Source organism: Homarus americanus, unplaced genomic scaffold (assembly GCF_018991925.1).
Source record: "Homarus americanus isolate GMGI-L3 unplaced genomic scaffold, GMGI_Hamer_2.0 scaffold25986, whole genome shotgun sequence".
NCBI lineage: Eukaryota > Metazoa > Arthropoda > Malacostraca > Decapoda > Nephropidae > Homarus > Homarus americanus.
Window position 1 is genome coordinate 26231 of NW_024733214.1, and position 25920 is coordinate 52150.

Consider the following 25920-nt stretch of genomic DNA (forward strand, 5'->3'; position numbering starts at 1 on the left):
GTCCAGGCACTGATCTCATCTGGAGGGATTAATCCAATTACATATACATACAGGTATACCTACAAGGAAGACTTGACCTTCAAGTGGCATCAATTCAAGTATAGACTCAACAAAAACCCTTAGTGGTCATTAGGAAGGTCTTGGTTACGAGGAAGTCATCCAATAGGGTTTTTAGGATTTCGATGATGCTATTAAAATTCTGTTTACTGATTGGACGATAATTTCCTCTCCCCCTTTGTAGTTCACATTCATGAATTTTGAAGAAGTGTTTGTGTTCACTCTAATATTCTTTTCAGATTATGGGTAATTCTGATGTAGGGAGCAGTGATCTCTCTCTCTCTCTCTGGCAGAAGGGGCTAAGAGAGGTTAATATCCCTACCTCCCTCCCTATCTCTCACCGTCCTTCCCCCCCACCGTTCTTCCTCCCCTTTCTCCCTTGCACCTTCCTCCCTCACACCTTCCTCCCCTTTCTCCCTCACACCTTCCTCCCCTTTCTCCCTCCCACTTTCCTGCCCTTTCTCCCTCGCACCTCCCTCCCTCCCTCCCTCTCGTCCAGGCTGCCACTCACCACAGCTACCTGTTGGCACCACCATCAATAACCCCCCACTGGCTGGACGCCCACACCGCCTTTAACTACTGTGGTCGCCTAAGATGGTCAAAGTTCAGCCACTTAGATCCCATAATGATGCCGCCAATTACGAGGGAGTTGGAGTCTAACGAGGGGGGAGGAGTCTGACGAGGGGGGTGGAGTCTAACGAGGGAGGTGGAGTCTGACGAGGGAGGTGGAATCTGACGAGGGGGGTGGAGTCTGACGAGGGGGAGGAGTCTGAACGAGGGGAGGAGTCTGACGATGGAGTCTGACGAGGGGTGGAGGAGGTGGAGTCTAACGAGGAGGAGTCTGAGGAGGTGGAGTCTAACGATGGGGTGGAGTATAACGATGGGGTGGAGTTTGATGAGGGGTGGAGTCTGATGAAGGTGGAGTCTGACGAGGGGTGGAGTCTAACGAGGGTGGAGTAACGAGGGGGTGGAGTCTAACGATGGGGTGGAGTCTGACGATGGGGTGGAGTCTGACGATGGGGTGGAGTCTGACGAGGGGGTGGAGTCTGACGAGGGGGAGGACGAGGGGTGAAGTCTAACGAGGGGGTGGAGTCTGACGAGTGGAGCAACGATGGGGTGGAGCTAACGATGGGGTGGAGTCTAACGATGGGGTGGAGTCTGACGAGGGGGTGGAGTCTGACGAGGGAGGAGGCATCTGACGAGGAGGGTGGAGTCTAACGAGGAGGGTGGAGTCTGACGAGGGGAGTGGAGAGGAGGAGGCATCTGACGAGGAGGTGGAGTCTAACGAGAGAGGTGGAGTCTGAGACGAGGGGGTGGAGTCTGACGAGGGGAGGCATCTGAGAGGACGAGAGGTGGAGACGAGGAGGTGGAGTCTAACGAGAGAGGTGGAGTCTGGCGAGGGGGTGGAGTCTCATGATTAAAGAGTGAAGTTTAACGAGGAAGTAGTGGAGTCTCAACGAGAGGTGGAGTCTGACGAGGGGGTGGAGTCTGAGGGGGAGGCATCTGACGAGGAGGGTGGAGTCTAACGAGAGAGGTGGAGTCTGACGAGGGGGTGGAGTCTGACGAGGGGAGGCATCTGACGAGGAGGGTGGAGTCTAACGAGAGAGGTGGAATCTAACGACGGGGTGGAGAACGAGGGGTGGAGTCTAACGAGGAGGGGTGGAGTCTAACGAGGAGGGGTGGAGTCTAAAGAGAAGGGGGTGGAGTTTAGCGAGGAAGGGGTAGAGTCTAACGAAGAGGGAGGAGTCTAACAATGAAGGGGTGAAGTCTAGCGAGGAGGGGGTGGAGACTAACGAAGTTGAAGGAGTCTACTGTATCAAGGAGGGGGTGGAGTCTAACGAAGTCAAAGTTCAGGATTAGGTCACATTCTCAAGTCAACAGCTTCATCACGTCTGCTACATAATGTGGGGGGGAAGGGGGTCTGAGAGGGTCAAAGTTGTGGTAGTTTGACGCCATTATCAGGTGAGCACAGGTGGCCTCATCTAGCCTCACCAAGTAAATGCTGGGAGATGACCTGTGGTTATCTGCTGATGACCTCTAACGACCTAAACTTTGAAAACTTTGAGAACATTAAACCATACAGTAGTTAGTGAGGGTGTGGGCGGCCAGTGTGGGTGGCCAGTGTGGGCGGCCAGTATAGTGATTGTTGTTACGTTACTCTGTGTACAGGCGTGGTGTCATTGTATAATTAACAAGAAAGGTGTCTCATTAATGGCTGCGTGTAACTATGAGACGTCCAGGTCACCACTCTCTCCTGACTTCGTTATTACACACCGTCACTCACTGCTATTCTGTCAGGAGTTAGGTTAGGTTAGGTTAGGCTAAAGTTAAGTTAGAGTTAGAGCTAGGTTAGGTTTAAAAGGGCTGTGAATCTCGTTGCCATCAAATTTTATTGTGTGAGAAAACAGTAAAATATGTCCGTCCGTCATGCCTGAAGGCCCATGAGGGGCAGTTTGGATATAGCATACCGAAGACCAAGCCGTCGGTGTACCAGGAAGCAGGGTGGCCGGCACTGCTCTCGACCGCCTTCACTTCCCCAGCAACAAAATCAGGTACCTGGTCACAGGTGGATGGACTGGGGGAGTCATGAGCCAACGACCTTAGATTAGGATGGCCGTGGCGAGAGAGCGCTATATCCACACGGCCACCGCGCCATAATATAGAAGATAATATTATACGGTACTTGAAAACCGGCTAAACTTTCTATCCGTAAAAAGAAACAACAAGTTCCATAGTTATTTTGTTCTGAACTTGTGTCCATCATCCCCCACCACCACCTGGCCCCAAACACCCTATAAAAAAAGAGTATTTTATGAGGCACACGACCCGACTGCTAATAACTAACAACCAGATGTATGTGACGTCATATACAACAGTAACATACGGAAGCCGTCTACTGGTCACATCATTAAGTCTGATGGGCAGCAAAAAACATAACAAAAGTTGAGCTAAAAACTAAACTTGGCCGCGAGAAGATTATCTAATGAGGGCTTCTCACTGGCCAAGATACGGCCTCCAGGACAAATAACCGCTGCCTGCCGGGGTTCGATGGCACCACAAATAGGGCTTAACGACCCCACGGGGTGACATTAGGGCGGGCCGAGGCATTAGCGAAGGAACAATTACACCCACCAGACGGCCCCTTGGGTCCTCCCCTTCCCTTCACCCCTCTACCCCCTAGGAGACGACCAAGGATGCTGTAGGGAACCTAAACGAGACTAAAGGGGGGCTTTAGGGGTTAAGGGTAAATCTGACAGGCTAGGGGGAGGCATCGTGGTGCAGCGGAGAAATAATTACATTCACCGATAAGGTCCATCAAGTCTGCCCTTCCTTTATCGCCTCCTCCCCCGCCCCTTCCCCCGTCCCCGCTCCCTCCCCCCAGGACACAACCAGGCATGCTGAGGGTGAGGTAGGGGGGTTACCCGTTTAGGGGTTCCTTCAGTCTACCACTCCCCTCCCCTTCCCCCACTACGGGACCAAAGGATTGTGGGGGAGTTGGGGATGGCTGAAAGGACATGGTTAGGGGACGTGCTTGAGGCCAGACGACAATATAGAGCAAGTGAAATTTAACACTGAGTAACCGGTGACATTATACCACCATAACACCACACCACCATCACCACCATAACACCACACCACCATCACCACCATAGCACCACACTAGATCATCATAACACCACCATAACACCACACCAACCATCACCACCATAACACCACACCACCATCATACCACAACACCACACCACCATCACCACCATAACACCACACCACCATCACCACCATAACACCACCACCATCACACCACAACACCACACCACCATCACCACCACAACACCGCACCACCATCACCACCATAACACCACACCACCATCACCACCATAACACCACACCACCATCACCACCATAACACCACACCACCATCACCACCATAACATCACACCACACCAAACACCACTCCAGATCACCAGTATAACACCATAACACCACACCACCATCACTACCATAACACCGCACCACCATCACCACCATAACACCACCATCACCACATAACACCACACCACCATCACTACCATAACACCACACCACCATCACAACACCGCACCACCATCACCACCATAACACCACACCACCATCACCACCATAACACCACACCACCATCACCACCATAACACCACACCACCATCACCACCATAACATCACCATAACATCACACCACACCAAACACCACTCCAGATCACCAGTATAACACCACCATAACACCACACCACCATCACTACCATAACACCACACCACCATCACTACCATAACACCACACCACCATCACTACCATAACACCACACCACCATCACCACCATAACACCGCACCACCATCACCACCATACCACATCACTATCATAACACCACTATAACATTATACCACCATAACACCACACTAGATCATAATAACACCACCATAACACCACACCACCATCATTACCCTCATCACAACATCACGATACTTCCACCATACCATCATCAACACCACATCATCCCTCCCTTGACACCATCACTACTACACCATCCCTGCACCTGACCTCTCCTCTCTCCCTTCACCATCAACATCACCACACCTCCCTCAATACGACACCATTACCTCACTATAAAATCACCACCACCATAGTGTTATCCTATCGTCATCATCACTACACCTTCTCCCCAACACCACACTACTTCCTCCCCAACACCACACTACTTCCTCCCCAACACCACACCACCTCCTCCCTAACACCACACTACTTCCTCCCTAACACCACACTACTTCCTCCCTAACACCACACTACTTCCCTCACCAACACCACACTACTTTCTCCCCAACACCACACTACTTTCTCCCCAACACAACATCACTTTCTCCCCCAACACCACACTACTTCCTCCCCAACACCACACCACTTTCTCCCCCAACACCACTACTTCCCTCACCAACACCACACTACTTTCTCCACAACACCACACCATCTCCCCAACACAACATCACTTTCTCCCCAACACCACACTACTTTCTCCCCACAACATCACTTTCTCCCCAACACCACACCTTTTCCCCAACACCACCCTCTCTCCCCAACACCACACCACTTTCTCCCCCAACACCACACTACTTCCTCCCCAACACCACACCACTTCCTCCCCAACGCCACACCACTTTCTCCCCAACCCACACTACTTTCTCCCAACACCCACACTACTTCTCCCCAACACCACATCCTTCCTCCCCAACACCACCTACTTCCCCAACACCACATCACTTCCTCCCCCAACACCTTCCCTCCTGATACCACCACTTCCCTTCCCTGACACCAGCACCTCCTCCTGACACCACCTCCTCCCTGTTCCCCACTCCCTCCCTGATACCACCACTCCCTCCCTGATACCAGCACCTCTCTTCCCTGATACCACCACCTCCCTCCCTGACACCACCACTCTCCTCCCTGACACCACCACCTCCCTCCCTGACACAGCACCTCTTCCCTGACACACCACCTCCCCTGACACCACCTCCCCTCCCTGACACCACCACTCCTCCCCTGACACCACCACCTCCCTCCCCTGGCACCACCACTCCCTCCCCTAACACCACCATCTCCCTCTCTAAAAGCCACCACTCCTCCCCTGACACAGCACCTCCCCTCCCCTGACACCACCACTCCCCCCTGACCTGCTTCCTCCCCTCCCCTGACACCACCACTCCCTCCCTGACACCAGCACCTCCCCTCCCCTATTCCCCCTCCCCTCCCTCCCACCACCACCACTCCCCTCCCTGACACCAGCACCTCCCCTTCCTGACACTTGATGGACAATAATTATTTCCAGTTCCGGAATAATCAGAGATACAACTTAAGGTACCCAGAGCTACTAAGACCACCCCCCATGCGCTCCTCTCAGTCCCAGACCTCCATAAAATATCATGGTGTGCAGGTGTGGAACAACTTACCCCCACCCATCCCAGCAAAGACTACGCTCCCTTCCCTTAAATCATAACTTAAAAAATATCTATTGTGTAAGTATAAATATTTTTTGGAATGCATAATTTATTTTCTTACTTTCGTTGTTCCACCAAAACCATTATATTATAATTGTCACGTAGATAGAAATTCCTATTCAAATAATTATATATTTGCCGACATGACATGATACTGACAGCACCGACCTCTTGTTCCACCTTAATACAACCCATGTTCTACTGCTTCCCTCCCTCATCAGGTTAATGTATATCAACTCCACTGTAAAATATGTATACTGTATACTTATAATATAAATGCAAAAAAAAAAATTAAATAAATAACGAAGTGATAACCGTGGTAACGTTCTAATATGTTCTTACTAACACCATGTTACGTGTACTATTCCAGATGATACTAAATGTTACATAATACCTCCTTGAGATAAATGTATAGTATATATCAAGTGCCTAAACGAGAGATCAGCCATGTTAATATTGTTATTATTATCCACTCTGTATCTGTGTTTTTCTGGCTAAATAAACTGTTTCAATATCGAAATCAATACCACCTCCCCTCCCTGACACCACTACCTCCCTCCCTGACACCACCACCTTTCCTCCCTGACACCACCACCTCCCCTCCCTGACACCACCACCTCCCCTCCCACCACCACCTCCCCTCCCTGACACCACCACCTCCCCTCCCTGACACCACCACCTCCCATCCCTGACACCACCAACTCCCCTTCCTTTCTCTCCCGAGTTTAAGTTGTAAATTCAACCTCGATTCCGTTCACTTCAGGGATTTGTACCAGTGGTAATGATAAAGTCTTATGCTGGGAGAGGGAGAGAGAGGGGGAGAGAGAGGGAGAGAGGAAGGGGGAGAGAGGAAGGGGGAGTGGGAGAGGGTTAGGGGAAAGAGAAGGGTGAGAAGGTAGGAGGGGAAGGAGGAGAGGGAGAGAGGGTTAGGGGAAGAGGGTGAGAAAGGTAGGAGGAGGGGGAAGGAGGAGGGAGTGGGAGAGGGTTAGGGGAAGAGGGTGAGAAGGTAGGAGAGGGGAAGGAGGGGGAGTGGGGAGAGGATTAGGGGAAAGAGAGGGTGAGAGGGTAGGAGAGGGAGAGAGGAAGGGGGAGTGGGAGAGGGTTAGGGGGAAAGAGAGGGTGAGAGAGAGGGAAGGTAAAGAAAGTGAGGAGGGGAGGGGATGAGGAGGGTGTGAAGAGGAGGGAGGGAGATAATGAGAAGAGGAAGGAAGGAAGAAAGATATGGGAGAGAGATAGGAGGAGGAGGCAGGTAGAAGATAAGGGAGGAGCGATAAGGTAGGATGGAAGAGGAAGAAGTAGGCGAAGAAAGAGGCTAGAGGAAAAGAATTTAGGTTGAGGAGGAGAAGGAAGGAGAGGAAGAATAAGGAAAAGGGAGAAATGAAAAAGAGGAAGAAGAAAAGTTAGAAAATAAGAGGAACAGGAGGATAAGACAACCCTCCACCAGGGGTCAAGAGGTAGAGACAGTCTAGACCCAAATGGTACCTCCGTGAAACACAACCAAACACCAATAGTATTTCCCCACCAGCGGTACAACAACTCAACACAAACAAATACTATTAAAAAAGAAAGAAGGAAAAAACCCCAAAGAGGAGATGGAAATGTTGTGAAAACGAGAGAGAGAAATGTTGAACGCATGAGGCTTATACAATGTTGTGCAACGAGGCTGAAGAATATTGCACACTGCACGACGTATTAACGCTCAGAATAACATGTGATGATATATGTTGTATGCAATATGTAGGGAGGTCGACGGACGAGCCACCAACATGATTATTGTGTTCCATATTAGATGAGGGGTGGGGGGTAGAGACCAGAGATTGGGGGAATATATGTTTAGATCAGATTGCATAACGATGATTGTCACGATGCATAAACACAGAAGGTAGGTGTGTGTGTGTGTGTGTGTGTGTGTGTGTGTGTGTGTGTGTGTGTGTGTATGTGTGTGTGTGTGTGTGTGTCACTCATCCGCAGATACTGTAAGTAGATTATCGCCTCGATTCGTATATGCTGAATTGTATACCTGCATTTTCTCTGCTGAACTACATACCTGAATTATATACATACCTGGTGAACTGTATCCCTGCATAGTCTACATACATGCTGAGCTGAAATCTCCATTTTTCATATACATCCTTATCTATATTCTGTACCTGTATTGTTTCGCGAATACAGAGGGAAGGTCTCGCTAAAAGGACGGAACAATACTATGTTTTTGAAGTAGATTGTATCATGTTTTTGAGGAAATACAGGAAAATTTAGCTTAGACAAATATTACCCGCCATAACACACTACACGAGTTTCCCGCTAACCAGGAGTGCCCGAGAAGCCTGAGGCGTGAACCAATTACAGTGGCCTGCGAGTGTGACATCATAGGCCTAACTGCTGATTGGCTGGAAGCTGAATTCGTGCCCTAACCCAGAGTCTGAGTTGTAATTTTGTGTCGAGAGGTGTAGGACGTCTGTGGTGGCGACGTGGCATTATTTAGGTGTATTCTATTTGGTAAATCCTTAAGTTCACATTTGTTGTGAGATACGTGGTCCCCATTTAACTAGCTAGGGGAATAGATCAATTGTGTTGAAGTGTAGTTGTCAAATCCTAATAATAAGTGTTCAATAAATAAAGAACCGTTAAGAAGCGTTATATATTTCCCCATCTTGGTATTGAGTGAAAACATTGTCATAAATATCTTTGGTGTTATGCAGTGATACGTTGAGCCCTGAGTGACAACACACCTATTGCCTGTTTCCCCAAGTGTCTCAGTTATCGCATGTTATCCCTGTTCCCCTAGTTATCCTCCTCTCTCCCTCTCCCCTCATACCGGTTACCCTCTGGTGGGGGGAGTGGCCACAGGCAAATCCTCCCCCTCCCTCGACCACAAACCAGCCATCTCCCCTCTCTCTCACGAGTTATATAGAGCAAAGAAAGAAAGATTAAGAGCAAGAAAGGAGAATTAGAGAATAAAGATAGATTAAAATTAAGTAAATAAATATAGATAAGAAAGGTAAAAATGAAGTTATTATTACATGGAAGTCAATGTCTTGCTAATAGGAAGTCAAGGTTTCGATAGGAAGTCAAGGTTTCGTTAGGAGTTCAAGGTTTCGCTAATAGGAAGTCAAGGTCTCGCTAATAGGAAGTCAAGGTCTTGCTAATAGGAAGTCAAGGTCTTGCTAATAGGAAGTCAAGGTTTCGTTAGAAGGTCAAGGTTTCACTTATAGGAAGTCAAGGTCTCGCTAATAGGAAGTCAAGGTTTCGCTAATAGGAAGTCAAGGTCTCGCTAATAGGAAGTCAAGGTCTTGCTAATAGGAAGTCAAGGTTTCGTTAGGAGTTCAAGGTTTCGCTAATAGGAAGTCAAGGTCTTGCTAATAGGAAGTCAAGGTCTTGCTAATAGGAAGTCAAGGTTTCGTTAGAAGGTCAAGGTTTCACTTATAGGAAGTCAAGGTCTCGCTAATAGGAAGTCAAGGTTTCGCTAATAGGAAGTCAGGTTTCGCTTATAGGAAGTCAAGGTTTCACCATAGGAAGTCAGGGTTTCGCTTATAAGGAAGTCAAGGTTTCACTTATAGAGTCAAGGTTTCACTTATAGGAAGTTAAGGTTTCGCTAATAGGAGTCAAGGTCTCGCTAATAGAGTCAGGGTCTTCAGCGGAGATCAAGGTTTCCTTAAGGAAGTCAAGGTTTCACTGCCGAAGTCAAGGTTCACTTATAGGAAGTCAAGGTTTCACTTATAGGAAGTCAAGGTTTCACTTATAGGAAGTCAAGGTTTCACTTATAGGAAGTCAAGGTTTCACTTGCTAGGAAGTCAGGGTTTCACTTATAGGGAAGTCAAGATTTCGCTTATATTTTGCCCTCCTCTCCACTACTCCTCCTCCTCCCCACTTCTCTCCATTACTCCTCCTCACTCCCCACTTCTCTCCAGTACCTTTCTAATATCCTGTTATGCCTCGAGTTAGAGTTTGCTTGATACTTATACAGATCCTGTGTATGGTTGATGTTGTTGTGTATGCAGGTGTTGTGAATAGTGATGAAGCTATCTTTGTGTGTGTGTGTGTGTGTGTGTGTGTGTGTGTGTGTGTGTGTGCGTGTATGTGTGTGTGTAAAGTTCAATAAGAGTGGTGCCAGAAAGACGAAAAAATATAGTGCATAAAACAATAACAGAAAATAAGATAACAAAAACAAACTAAATAGATTCTCCAAAACTGTCAACAAAAGATTTTTTTCAGACTGTCGTCTCATCGTGAGGGATAAGAGGCTCGCCATACCACCCGCCGCTGAGGTTCCAATAACGGAGAGTGTTGCTGCTAGACGCCGGGCGATCATTCTTCAAAACATTAAAACGTCATTTGCAACTCTGGAGTCCCCAAGGCCACACTACACTGCTGGTAATATCATGGCTTTTTAATTTGTTAAAAGCAACGGAGTGAGGTGCCGACTCCATGGAGACTACCAGCAAGCAGTTGTAATATGCACACGTATGTACACAGGTGCTCACCCGTGTGTGCTTTATATGTAGTTATGTGCAGGTTTGCTGGTACACATGTTATGATATTATGTGATCACGTCTGGCTAGTCACTCTTTTCAATTTACTCTACACATACAAAGGCAAACACACACAAACAGTGACTAACGCAAACGTATTGACCCCCCCCCCACCCCTCCACACTCACGCGGTTCACCAACATGTATGAACGTCACCACCAGCCTTCATCACCAGCCTTCATCACCAGCCTTCACCACCAGCCTTCATCACCAGCACAGGGTTAGTGACATAAGCGTCGGGTTCCACCAACTATGGGTATCACCAAAACAAATTATCACTAACACTGGGATTCACCAACAGTGAGTGGCACAATCATCGTTCCACTCAACGCCAACTTCATCATCAACACTTACTGGTTTTCTCCATCTTCTTGCGGGACCAGGCGAGGGTAGGGTCGTGGGCCCAGAACATCAGTTCCTGACCCACGCTTACGTCCTGGGTGGTGATGAGGAACACGCCAATACCGCCCACGCCGCCCACGCCGCCCATCACAACCATGCCAGAGGTGTCATCGCCTGCGTCATGGAAGGAGAGAGAAATAAACAAAAATTATTAGAATACGGACAAAAGAATCCTGATCAAATTGGTGTTGTTGTAATTATTGGGACACTAACTAATAAATTCTCTTTACCCCGTGCCTCTCTGTTCTCACCTGTGATTATAAAGTAGTTTTTTATCCACAGGTGATATTAATATTTGACAACTGACACGCAACATGGGATAAAATCAATCAGGCTTAGACAGAGAGGTGGTCAAGAACCGCCTGACACCAACACAAACACAAGATCACCTGAGGATAAGACACCCCTGTTTGTTTCACTTAAAGATTAATTCTCCTAACTTAACTCCTCCAGGTAGCGTTGGAGTTGTTAATCTTCAGGTGAAATAGTTAGGGTGTCTAATCTTCAGGTGATCCCAAACACACGAGATATTTACACATGTACAAGTTAATAAAAGGCATAGCAAGGTACAGCCACTCAAGTTGAACCCTAAGTTATATATCCCTCAAGTTACAGCCCCTTCAAGTTACAACCCTCCTTAAGTACCTCCATTTAAAACTTTCTCAATTTACAACCCACTAAAATAAACCTCATCTCAAATTAAAACCCCACCCTCCTCAAAGTCCACCCACGTCAAGATGAAACCGCGTCAAACAGAGGCTCCAAGATCCTTTGTGTCACCAAATGACGTTCTAACTTCAGCAACACAATCTCCGTTAACTGTTTTATATACACACATACATCGCTCATACAAGGGAAACCGGGCGTGTGCGAGTTGCTCCTAAGTTTTCCCTTGTTAATACCGACTACCACAACTTTGGGGAGGGGGGAGGGGGGTGTAGGACTTCCGCCAACAACCTCGGCGACGACGGAGCTTAGCTTTTAGCGCAAGATTATGGAGACCCGATACTCTGCCTTGAAACTCCACCGCCGAGTCAGGTCGAAGAGATCTATCTCTCTCCACTGGATAAACTCTGTCTCTTATTCTCTATAGTGTGGATTCTACTAGTGTTACCTACACGCTCTACCTACACGGTCATGTGCTACAACAACAGTATACAGTAATATGGAATAAGGAACGTGTGAGATTCGTGCTGCCATCTGTTGGTCGTAACTCTTAACAGCGTTGACCTCATTATTTGGTTGTCTTGCTATTAACTAAAACTCATCTAATAATAAATACGGTGAGGTTGCTGGTCCTTCTAACTTCTTCAACAACGGGCAGGACAACATAAGGAGGGTGAAAATATCAACATTGAAATTTTCAATATTGAACATAACTTGGAAAATAATATAGACTGAAAGCTGAACACAGGAGTAAAAATAAAATATTGTGAAAATAATAAGGCTGGGCATATTAACAATGAAAACAACGAAGCAAAGTCTGGAAATAACAAATGAAAAGTAAAAATGTATAACTAAATTGCCATGAGCACAACCTTCGTCAGGCTTAGTGGATTATAATACTTCATCGCCCCATTACTCCTCAAATAATTATTCTTGAGACTTTTTGTATAGGAGAGAAGTTGTTCCTAACCTCAAGAATAATCCATATCCACCTCTGGATCTGCCCTCCACGCATTGATTTGTTATTTTTTCGTTGTTTTCTTAATCATATAAACTACGTCAATCAGCCGCCACGGAGGTCTACAAGTGAACTGTTGTTTAGGTCAAGTTGCCAGTGATTACCATTTTGTTTAATATTTAATAATTAACAGTTTTTATAATTTTATTTCAGTGTTTCAATATTCGGTTAATGCTTTTTCAGTTAAATATGAGGTAAACAAAATCTTACCACGAACAGTACGGTGCAGTGTAACGAGCGATTGGCAGATTGCAACTTTAAATAGTTTAACTTTTAATCTAACAATCAGAGAATATCTTTAAGTTCATATTGATAAGGTTAGATAGATTAGGTTTGGTTTGGTTAGTTGATTGGTTCTAACATCATGTTAAAGAAGACAAAACACAGGCGATAAACAATTACTGGGTCAGGCTACGATACTACGATCTCCCCCTTTACACGACAGGAGATGATGTTTTGACGTATTACTGCGCATCAACATCTAAGGTCTATAGTAAAGCGCGCACTCTAGATTAGTATATATATTGGTATATGATATTCGGCTCAGGGAAGAAAGGAAACTAACAAGCTGGAGTTGGTCACGTCATCTGGCAGGGCTCAACACAGCTGGTCCAGTCTGCCCGCCACCACCACCCTACAGGTCGGTTACACCCAAAAGACGCAGCACGTGTCTTCATCAACACCTCCCCCCTTGCGATGGACTTTTGATTGTCCCTATCAAATACCCGTTCATAAGGCCTGGTGAGGGTAGGCCAGAGACGATTTACTATAGATTCCACGCATATACGGGCATAGTGTGTGTTGATTGGTCCTCGTCCACCATAACGATAGTAAGAGCTCCTCCCTTTGTGACGCTCAGGTTTGGTGAGATCTGTTTCAACCTAATGTAGTCAATGCCTAAATTATCGTAACTTAGCTCAATTTAACCTAACCCAAACTTAACTAATGTAAATTTAAACTAACGTAGCTCAATCTAACGTAACCTAATTAAAAAAAAACTAACATCATCCTAACTCAAACCTAACCTAACTTAACCTAAACTAACTTAACCTAACCTTACCTAAGCTATGCTAACTTAACCTAACCTAATTTAAACCAAAGCGAATCAAAATTAAAACATGGTCTAACCTAACTTAACTTACTCTAAACCTAACCTAACTAAACTTCAACGGTGGACACGGAGCCAATCAGCGTGTACTGTGTTAAATCGTGGGTTGTAATAACTCACTGATGAGCTGGACGACAATCACAACAAATTAAACTAAACTAATCAATAACTACTCACAACCACAACAAATTTCACAGTTAAAATAATCAACATTGACAAACAAAAAATTTAAGTGGAAATAACCAAGTTACTCAAAATAACAACAAATTTCAGTTTAAACAATTGACAGTCAACTAAAGATATAACAAGTATTCAGATAGATAATTCCTACTCAACCAGAACACAACAAATCCTTACCAGATAACCCACAACCCAACCACAGTCTGGACAACAAACTACAGCAAAGCGTCAAACATGCGGCCCAACACACTCTTACATGCGGCCCAACACACTCTTACATGCGGCCCAACACACTCTTACATGCGGCCCGACACACTCTTACATGCGGCCCGCGGCCCATTTGCTGCTCCAGCCTTACCTTGAGGAGCTTAAACTAAATAGTGAGTGTATCCCTCAGCTGAATAAAATAGTCTGCTGTTTCCGAGAACAAAATACTCAATCAACTTCAGCTTTTTGAACGGCAACTATCAGAGAGTAATCTTTCTCACTTTCCGACCTTGAAGTCCCTGCAAGGCACACTCGAGTTTCATGCTGATATCAACACAAAAAAGTACTGCATCAAGATTTACAAATTAATGAATGAGTTCCAAGAAAGATTTGCCGACTTAAAAAGACTTGAGAAGGATTTTTTCATTTTTCGGGACCCATTCTCTGTTGGTGTTAATGAGGTACCAGAACATCTTCAGTTAGAATTAATTGAGCTTCAGTGTGATTCTGTGTTGAGGAACAAGTTTTCGAGTGTTGATGGTGGCACATTTTATCAATATTTTGGACCAAATTATCCCAGGATTAAATGTTTTGCCTCAAAGATTATGTCAATGTTCGGAAGTACATATGTCTGTGAACAACTCTTTTCTGTGATGAACTTGAACAAGTCTCGGCTTCGGTCTCAACTTACTGATGCGCACCTTAATTCAATACTGAAGGTTGCTACAGCTCAGTCGTTAGTGCCAAACATTGATGCACTGGTCCATACCAAGAGGCGCCAGGAAGCAGCAGTAACAAACAATAAGATTGATCAAGGTAAGTAAACACTTGATTTGTTTGTTTGTAAGGCTTTCGCACGAGGGCAGACTAAGTCCACCTTTCTTATTTTGTCGTACTACTCACCTAAGAGGTGATGGCGAAGTGCTCATAATTATGTTACTTGGCCCGCACACTGTGTACTCATACTAAATCTGGCCCGCCTTGGCAAATGAGTTTGACACCCCTGAACTACAGCTAACACATGAATGAGCTGCCCATCATAGTCAAAACTAATCACATAATTATATGGAGTAGTTAATAGTTTAATAATGACCTTTACAACTAATTCACTGGGATGAATTAGTCAACTAATTCATTATGGTGTCTTAAAAACTAACTCACTGTGAGGAATGATTAAACTGATTAACTCGTGTACAACAAACCCAACTAATTCAGTAAATAAGATGACTAGGTAAACAGGATGCCTTAACAGCTAATTAACTCATCCAGGTGAGTAAATCAACTAATTAACTCCCCAATATGAATACGTTAAAAGGAAGCCTAAACAGCTAATCAACTAATCAAAGTAAATAAATAAACAATAAAAACATCACAGCGACAAAATTCAACATCAATAACAAATTAACTCACTGGGATTTTTTTAAAGAGTATGGACAACAAAATTAATCAGAAGTATAATCACAACCAAAAACTTATTTTTATTTACTAAAATACGAATTACTGAAGCTAAACACATCAACTCAAGCGAACACAAAAATTACAGAACAACAATTCGGGCATGAACAACATATGTGGTGGTGGTGGTGGTGGGGTGGTGGTGGTGGTGGTGGGGTGGTGGTGGTGGTGGTGGTGGGGTGGTGGTGGTGGTGGGGGGTGTGGTGGTGGTGGTGGTGGGTGGTGGTGGTGGTGGTGGGGTGGGGGGTGGTGGTGGTGGGGGTGGTGGTGGTGGTGGTGGTGGGGGTGGTGGGTGGTGGGGTGGGGTGGTGGGTGTGGTGGTGGGGTGTGGGTGGTGGGTGTGGGGTGGTGGGGGGGTGGTGGTGGTGGGTGGTGGTGGTGGGGTGGGTGGTGGGGTGGGGTGGTGGTGGGGGCAGGATGGTGGTGGGGAAGGATGGTGGTGGGGGTGGGGTGGTGGTGGAGGAGGCAGGGGGGTGGGGAGGGCAGGGGGGAGGGGGTGTGGTGGGGTGGTGGTGGGTGGGGTGGGGGTGGTGGTGGTGGGTGGGGGTGGTGGTGGTGGGTGGTGGTGGGGTGTGGTGGTGGTGGGGTGGTGGTGGTGGTGGTGGTGGTGGTGGGGGTGGTGGTGGGGGGGTGGTGGGGGTGGAAGTTAGGGTTGAGCGTCGCATCTAAGGTAAGCTCTGTTAAAAATGGAGGGAGGGTAGGAGGGAGGGAAGGAGGGAAATAAAGGAAGGAGGGAGAGAGGGAGGAGGGCAGGTAGGGTCAGTGGATAAAGGAGGGAAGGGAAGGTTAGTGGGTAAGTAAAAGATGGAGGGAGGGATGGAGGGAGGAGAGGTGTGTTAATTAGAATTTCATGAAAGGAAGGAGGGAGGGGGGGACTGTGTAGTGAGGAGGAGAAGGAGAGATGGACGAAGGAAGAAGGGGGGAAGGGAGGGAAATGGGAAATGTTGCAGGGAGGAGGATGGAGAGAGAGAGGAGGAGAAAGAGGAGGAATAGATCATAATAGAATACAAAAGAAAGAGGAAGAGGAGTAGAGGTGGAAGGAGGGTGGCAAAGGAGGAAAGGGAAGAGATGGAGATGGGGAAGAAGGAGGGGGGTGGGAGAAGAGGGAGGGAGGGAAATGTGGGAGGGGTGAAGGAAGAGAGGGAGGAAAAGGAGGAGTTGATCAGAGCAGGACAAGAAAGCAAGGAGCCACCTGGGGATGGGAGGGAGAGGTTGGGGAGGGAGAGAGGTTGGGGAGGGAGAGGAGAGAGAGAGAGTGTGGGGGAGGAGAGAGGTTGTGGGGAGGGAGAGAGGTTGGGGGGAGGAGAGAGGTTGTGGTGGAGGGAGAAGGGGGAGGGAGGAGGTGGAGGGAGAGAGGTTGGGGGAGGGAGAGAGGTTGTGGGGAGGGAGAGGCTGGGGGGGAGGGGAGAGAGGTTGGGTGGGGGAGAGGTTAGGGAGGAGAGAGAGGCTGGGGGAGGGAGAGAGGAGAGGAGAGAGTCAGGGGAGGGAGAGGTTGTGGTGGAGGGAGAGAGGTTGGTGGTGGAGGAGAGGCGAGGTGGAGGAGGGGTGGAGGAGAGAGGCTGGGGGGGGAGGGAGAGAGGTTGTGGAGGGAGAGGCAGGGAGGGAGAGAGGTTGTGGGTGGGAGGGAGAGAGGTTGGGGAGGGAGAGGTGGAGGGAGGAGAAAGGTGAGGAGAGAGGCTGGGGGGGGAGGGAGAGAGGGGGAGGAGAGAGGTTGTGGTGGAGGGAGAGAGGTTGTGGAGGGAGAGAGGTTGGGGGGAGAGAGGCTGGGAGGAAGGGTGGAGGGAGAGAGGTGGGGTGGGAGGGAGAGAGGTTGGGGGAGGGGAGAGAGGTTGTGGGAGGGAGAGAGGAGGGAGGAGGTGGGGGAGGGAGAGGGGGTGAAGGAGAGGCAGGTGGGAGGGAGAGAGGCCAGGGGAGGTGGAGGGAGAGGTTGTGGTGGAGGGAGAGAGGTTGTGGGGAGGGAGAGAGGTTGTGGTGGGAGGAGAGGTTGTGGGGGGAGGCAGGAGTGGGAGAGGCAGAGGAGAGGCTGTGGGGAGGAGAGGTGGTGGAGGGAGAGAAAGTGGAGGGGAGAGGCTGGGGGGAGGAGAGGGGAGGCTGTGGTGGGAGGGAGAGGCTGGGGGTGGGGAGAGAGGTTGTGGGAGGGAGGAGAGGTTGTGGTGAGGGAGAGAGGTTGTGGTGGGAGGGAGAGAGGTGGGAGGAGAGAGGTTGGGGAGAGGTGGGGGAGGGGAGGTTGGGTGGGAGGGAGAGAGGTTGTGGTGGGAGGAGAGAGCGGGGGAGGAGAGAGGGTGGAGGGAGAGAGGTTGTGGAGGGAGAGAGGTTGTGGTGGAGGGAGAGATTGTAGTGGAGGGAGAGAGGTTGTGGGGAGAGAGAGAGGTTGGGGGAGGGAGAGAGGCTGGAGGGAGGGAGAGAGGTTGGGGAGGAGGAGGCAGGAGGGGAGGCTGGGTGGAGGAGAGGTTGTAGTGGAGGGAGAGAGGTTGTGGTGGAGAGCGTGGGGAGGAGAGGGTGGGGGAGGAGGAGGTTGGGGGGAGAGAGGCTTAGGAGGGAGAGAGGCTGGGGGGAGGGAGAGGTTGGGGGAGAGAGGTTGGGGGTGGAGGGAAGAGAAGTGAGGTGGAGGAGAGAGTCAAGGGAGAGGAAGGGAGGAGAGGAGGTTGTGTGGGAGAGAGGTTGTAGTGGGAGGAGAGAGGTTGTGGGGAGGAGAAGGAGGAGATGTTGGGGAGGGAGGGAGAGAGGCTGGGGGAGGAGAGAAGGGGAGGAGAGGCTGGGGGGAAGGGAGAGAGGTTGGGGAGAGGAGAGGTAGGAGGGAGAGAGGTTGTGGGGAGGGAGGAGAGGTTGTGGGGAGAAGAGAGGTTGTAGTGGAGGAGAGGAGGCGGGGAGGGAGAGAGCTGGGGGGAGGGAAGAGGTCGGGGGAGGAGAGAGGTTGTAGGGAGAGAGGTAGTGGAGGGGGAGGTTGCAGGAGGAGAGGCAGGAGAGGGATGGAGGGAGACAAGAGAGAGAGGTTGTGTGGAGGAGAGGAGGAGGAGGAGGAGAGGTGGGAAGGAGAGAGGTTGTAGTGGGAAGGAGAGAGGCTAGGAAGGGAGAGAGGTTGTAGGAGGGAGGAGGGAGGGAGAGAGGTTGTAGGAGGGAGAGGTTGTGGTGGGAAGGGAGAGGTTGTAGGGGAGGGGAGAGAGGGGTGGAGAGAGGTTGTGGTGGAAGGAGAGGTGGGAGGGAGAGATAGGCAGGAGGAGAGGTTGTGGAGGAGAGTTGTAGGAAGGAGAGGAGTGAGAGGAGGGAGAGAGGTTGTAGTGAGGAGAGAGGTGAGAGAGAGGTTGTAGGGAAGGAGAGGTTGTAGTGAAGAGGGAGGAGAGAGGTTGTGGGAAGGAGGTTGTAGGAGGAGGAAGGAGGTTGGAGGTGGAGGGAGAGGTTGTAGAGGTAGGGAGAAGAGGTTGAGGAAGGAGAAGGAGGGAGAGGTTGTGGAAGGAGAGGGGAGGGAGAGGTTGTAGGGAAGGAGAGAGGTTGTAGGAGAGAGGTTGTGGTGGGAGGAGAGAGGTTGTGGTGGAGGAGAGAGAGAGTGGGAAGGAGAGAGGTTGTAGTGAAGGGAAGGGACAGGAGGTTTTGTGAGTGGAAAAGTACTGTGAAGGGAGAATTTTTCTCGACGTAACGAAGAGGAAAGATTATGGAAGAGGAGGGAGGGGCGCTTCTGTGTCCCTGTTCTTTGTTCTGTTGTGGTGGAGGGTCGACGCGAACCACCGCTAACGAGATGGGAATGAGACTGGGAATGGGAATGGGAATGGAACCAGGACTAGGAATGAGTCTTGGAACGGGAATGAGGCTCAAATGAACAACTGGAACAAGACTGGAAACTGGAATGAGGCTGGAATACGAGAATGAAAGTTTGGAATAGAAATGAAACTGGGAGCGAAAAACTACAGCTAGGAATAGGAATCAAGCTTAGATCGGGAATGAGATTAAAACAAGAATAATATCAGTAACGGGAATGGGATTGGGAAACGGATATGATGGTTGGAATAAGACAAGGATATAAAATGGATCAAATGATGAAGGGAGACACCAGAAGGACACATAACCAAGAAAATATAATGTTGATGCCTTACGACGCTTCAACAAGGAGATGAATGTGAAGAGACGGGAAAAAGAGGTTGAATGTGGCAGAGGCAGTCACTCACTGGGTGGGGTGTGTAAGGTAGGACGGCTCTGTCTCTGCTGTCCTTACCAAAATAAATACGTTGGCAGAGAGAGAGAGAGAGAGAGAGAGAGAGAGAGAGAGAGAGAGAGAGAGAGAGAGAGAGAGAGAGAGAGAGAGAGAGAGAGAGGATACCATAAAACTAACACAAATTAGTTTACTGACAAAAGCGAGGCGGGCTGGAAGGATGAGGCTCTCACATTCACCAAACCATGTCACTCCCAACAACAAAATTTCAAACCACAGCGAATTTTTATCCCAGAAAGGGAAATGAAATGAGGCTGTATCAGAGGGTTGGGTTCACGCAGAGACAGTTTGTGTGATCGAGGATAGACTTAAGGCGGGAACAGACAGTCAAAAAGATCACCTCAAGGTAGACCTCAGACGGTTTCAAGGTTTATTAACTCATGACTGTCTAAGCTCATGAAATACTCGGCTTTAACTGGTCTTTTGGTTACCTGGCTCAAGCCATCCGGGTAACAAACCGATTGCAACCGGCGAGTTAACATGACCACCACACCCTGGATGATCACTTCACCTCCTCCACCTATAGTTTAAGGCAACATCGTCTCCAGAACGTCTCGTGAGGGTAATCTACACCTGATAAACACTCTCTAAGTATTCTTTACCTACTATACAGACACTTACCGGGGTCGAGGATGGGTCTGAGGACGACCACCAGGTTGGCTGAGTCTCTGTCTGGTGCCGGTCTCAGGTAGCGCGTCCAGTTGCTGCGTCGAGGGTCCACCGTGCTCACGTAGCGCTTCCCTTCCCCGCTGAACACCTGTCGGAGAACACACCTGGTTAGTGGTGTTGGGGGTGATTAGTGGTGTTGGGGGTGATTAGTGGTGTTGGGGTGATTAGTGGTGTTGGGGTGATTAGTGGTGTTGGGGTGATTAGTGGTGTTGGGGACAGATTAGTGGTTTTCGGGGTGATTAGGGGTGTTTGGGGTGATTAGGGGTGTTGGGGGTGATTAGTGATGTTGGGAGTGATTAGTGGTGTTGGAGGGGTGATTAGTTAATGGCGCTACAGGGATATATATTCACCGCCAAGTAAAAGAGTGAAGGGGGGGTCTGGCGCACCTGAGATTTTTAGAAAAATATTTCCACCTTATTAGCATACATCAACAAGTATGCCAGTAACGCCACACCCTAACCGTAACGGCGTAACGCCTAACGGCCAATCGGTAACCACCTACCTGCCGCTACCGCTGTGTAACTTACTGCCGCTAAGTGTCGTACTCGCGGGCTTGATCGTGAACCTTAATGTAAATAATTGTTTCGTAGTGTATTGCGTGGGCCGTAGGTGTTGGCACCCATTTGGATTACTGATCATGTGACCCACTACTGAAAAAAAAACTTGGACGCCCCTGATCTAACCCCTTGAGGATTATACCTTAAACCATCGTCCTCAAAGAGTTAAGTGAGGGAGATTATGACAGAGGGAGAATACTTTAAGAGAGGAACACAACGCAGGGAGAATATGATATCCTTGACTGGTAGACAAAGAAAGAAAATTTTCCTAATTGCATAACGACGACAAAACAGGGAGACTATCTTGCTGGTAAAGGTAATACTGAGTTAATATCTCAGAGAAGAGGGGAATATTATGTCGATAAATATTACAGGTGAACATGATATAGGTGGAATATCTGAATAACAGGTGTGTGGAGACGTGAATAAAGTGTTACATTTCATTATATTTTGTACATAATGAGTGTGATGGAGTGCAGGAAAGTGACTTATTTCTTTATACATGAGGAGGAAGGTGAGTAGTTAAGTATTTGATGGTGATGATAGTGATATATTGTCATTGATAGTGATGATAGGGTTTGATAGTGATGGTACTGAGGCGTGAAGCAAGACATGCATGGAATGTAGCCATGTGTGTGCTTGATGAAAGGAATGGTGACAATGACGTGTGTCGCTCACTCTCCAATTCAACGCTTCACACTCCCAGTCAACGTTAAACCACTCCCAGTCAACGCTAAACCACTCCCAGTCAACGCTAAACCACTCCCCGGAGACACCAACAGACCACCACAACAACAGCAAAACGGAACTTCTCAGGCAGGTAAGAGCAAGACACCAGATCTGAACCAGCCCCCATGCATGTCCTCCTTCCTGCTCACGTTATGACCCGGGAAAGTCGTCCACATAATCCAGGTATTATTAAGATGGAGATAAAGGGGACACGACTCTCTAATATCTTTTAAAAGGCAATTATATTAATAACTTAATAGCCAGACACAGGTGCAGAGGTCTTATAAATTTAGTGGTCGTGGGGAAAAGGGGTGAGAAAAGTGTTACTGGATGGACACACAAATACACAAGACACAGATAGGACAGATAGACATAGACCTCTGCACACACACACACACACACACACACACACACACACACACACACACACACAGAGGGAGGCTACAAGAGGTTAATAGTCAATCTATTTGTTTCCTCACAGTCAAAAACGCCACAAGTTTGTTTAGTGTAGACAGAGGTGTGAGGGAGCTGGTGAGTAAACGTGTGGGGCTTGATACAGATGACAGACAACTTTGGTTTAAATAAGTCTGAGTAATTAATGATTTTTATTAAACCATCGACGGTAAAAAAAACAAAAAAAACAAAACATCAACAACAGCAGTAGAGAAAGAAAGAAGCGTCTAGAAGTAACAGCGTTCATAAGCCAGCGATCAACAGTGCAGCGTTCATAAGCCTGTTCATTGCTAGAGACACGTATGTTCAACCTCACGACAACCTACACAGATCAACTGAGGTGAAAATAAACTGAATTGTTTTTTAACTAAGCTGACCATCCCATCCCGTCCCTTCCCTATAGAACCACCATCTTTGAAGACCTAGAGAGATACGACGTCTGAAGGGCCTCATTACTGCTAGACATGAAGACTTTGTGGAGCATTATTGATTACAAGAAGCAGCGGCCATGATGATATAAGTATGTGTTAAGGAGTCTGACTTATATATAGGGTCCCTCATACGGCTCTATCTCCTCGTGTCTTTCTGGCAGTGATCCGTGTGTGGTGTACAAAGTGTGTGTTTTTTTATAGATAAATTGTCGGATACATTTACGGATTCACTAGGGGAAAGGTCACGGCAGGGTTAGCTCCGGAGGGATAATTATCAGATATGGCCAGTGCTATGTGCGGTCTTGGGTATGAGAGTTTGTTGACCAAACTGGAGTGGTCCATTGAAGAATTGGCGAGGGCCACGTTGGAGAACCTGAAATTAAGGAAAGAGCTGGCGAAGTTAAAAGGAGAGGCTGGACGAGTAAAGCCAGTGTCTGACGAAAACTCAAGCGAGTGGAAAGTTGTGAGTAGTGGGAAGACAAAGCTGGTGGTGAAGAAGCACACCAAGGATACGACAACAACGACAACAACAGCTAAGTGTACCAACCCGTTCAGTCCCTTGATAGACGAATTGGACGTTAGTACAGTCAGGGACAGGGATGACAAGGAAGGTATAAAAACTTTAATTGTTGGTGACTCACAGGTAAGGTACTTGGACAGGGCCTTTTGTGGTAAAAACAAAAATAGGATGAGGGTGTGTTTGCCAGGAGCTGGGGTGGGGGATATAATTGACAGGATGGACAATATCTTGTCTGGTAATGGGAACAAACCCATTATCTGCCTCAGTGCAGGAGGCAATGATATTGGCCGGTGTAGGAGCGAGGAACTTCTTGATAAGTTCAAGGCAGCCATAGATCGTATTAGGACTAAGGGAGGGATCCCTATCATATGCTGTGTCCTGCCTAGAAGGAGAGTTGGCAGTGAATGGTTGTCAAGGGCAGTTGGTGTCAACGACCGTCTTGACAGATATTGCAAGTCAATATCAGTCCCATTCATTGACAACTGGGACAACTTCTATGGCAGAAGGGACCTTTATGCTAGGGATGGGGTGCACCTGTCTAGGGATGGAGTAGCAACCCTGGCTGGGGCTCTAGAGGGGGCAGTTCAAAAGATATCGAAGTCTTTAAACTGCTAAGAGAACATATGGGCACGGGGGTGGAGGAGACTGCAGTGGGAGCGGGTAAACAAGGCGAAAGATTACAGGGAAATAGTGTTAGGAATGATGACAAAACTAAATTAGACAGGGAGTTTAAAACTAAACGCGGTAAGGGGAGGACTCAGAACACGACTAACTTAAATGTATACTACGCGAACAGTAGAAGTATGAGAAACAAAATGGATGATATTAGGGCCTTGGTATGTACCGAAAAAATCGATATAATTGCATTCACTGAAACATGGATCAACCTAGACACACGTGAATTACCAGTCGAATACCAAATTGCGGGTTACAAACTGTTCCATACGGATAGGCAGACCAGGAAAGGAGGTGGAGTAGCAATCTATGTTAGGGATAATCTGAAGTGTGAAATAGATAAGGAAATAAAAACTGAGAGGAATACAGAAACAATTTGGATAGAATTAAGCGACGGTTGGGAAAAATTAATCACAGGAGTAATATATAGACCCCCCAATCTTGATAGCGTCAATGAGCGACTTATCTGGGATGAAATGCGCAGGGCTTCCATACACAACAAAGTCTGTATAGTAGGCGACTTTAACCTTGGCCAAATAGATTGGACTGACCTTACGGGTAACTCAGAATCAGAGGATTTTCTCAAGACGATCCAGGACTGTTTCCTAAGTCAACATATAACCGAACCCACAAGGGGTAATAATATACTGGATTTAGTTCTGTCGAACAGAGAAAACCTCATTAGCAATGTCGAGGTAGGGAACGAACTTGCAAACAGCGATCACAAAGAAATTCGATTCCAGTTAGATTTTCAGGGCAGACGTAAGGAAAATTCCACTAACGTACCAGATTTCAGAAGGGCAAACTTTGACAGTTTAAAGAGGCAGCTGAGAGAGGGGGTGTCGCGCTTGGCCGTGAACCTGACAGATGACACCGACCTGATAACGATATCTGAGATTGCCGAGTTCCACGACAATTTAAATAGTGAGTTACTTTATGCACAAAGGCAGAACATACCATACAAAAAACTCAGATCAGACAACAATGACCCTAAATGGATAAATAATTATTTAAAGAACATCATTGGCCAAAGGAAGGCTATAGGTAGAAGGATAAATCGTGGCGAAATTCACCTCCGGGATAAGGAAAGCAAAGAGGAATAATGAGGTAAGGATAGCAAGGGAGGCAGAGACAAACCCCAAAGGATTCTACCAAATGTATCAAACTAAAACACGAGAAAAGATTGGACCAATACGGTCAGACTCAGGCGAGCTCACTGATAACGACGGAGAAATGAGCAATAATTTGAATAAATATTTTTCAACAGTTTTCATCACCGAAAATTTAAACATGATACCCGAGGCACCGACTCTATTCAGAGATAGTGAAGAAATCAAATTAAGTGAGATAGTAGTGACTAGTAACGATGTTAGTAAGCAAATAAACAAACTAAAGCCTAATAAGTCACCTGGTCCCGATGAGATATTTGCCAGAGTATTAAAGGAATGTAAGGAAGAGCTTAGTATGCCCTTAGCAAATTTGTTTAACATGTCCTTAAAAACAGGTGTAGTACCAGAATCCTGGATGATAGCGAATGTAATACCGATTTTCAAGAAGGGGGATAGATCATTATCCTCTAACTACCGCCCAATCAGTCTAACATCAATAGTAGGCAAATTACTGGAAGCAATCATTTCAAACTCTATTCGAAATCACCTGGAGAAGCACCGATTGATCAATGATTCCCAGCATGGCTTCACAAGCGGACGTTCTTGCCTAACTAATCTATTAACATTCTTTTCATCAGTTTTCGAATCGGTGGACGAGGGGCACAATTATGATGTGGTATAACTCGACTTTAGCAAAGCCTTCGACAGAGTCCCCCACGAAAGACTAATTAGAAAGGTAGAAGCTCATGGCATCAAAGGTGATATCCTTAAATGGATTAGGGCGTGGTTACAGGACAGGAAACAGCGAGTGAGCATTAACGGCACTAAGTCCCATTGGAGCAACGTCACAAGTGGAGTTCCCCAAGGCTCAGTACTTGGACCATTATTATTTATTATATACATAAACGACATAGATATCGGCATAG

General features: G+C 47.5%; 1 protein-coding gene across 1 annotated transcript in view; it reads right to left on the minus strand.

The window, feature by feature from the left end:
- LOC121869410 overlaps positions 1–25920 on the minus strand; it is a 111314-nt gene that overhangs the window by 15213 nt on the left and 70181 nt on the right. The window contains exons 3-4 of the mRNA XM_042370755.1: positions 20473–20608; positions 10966–11127 (exon numbers count right to left, since the gene is read on the minus strand). Of these exons, the coding sequence (XP_042226689.1) occupies positions 10966–11127; positions 20473–20608 (298 nt within the window). The remainder of the gene's footprint in view (positions 1–10965; positions 11128–20472; positions 20609–25920) is intronic.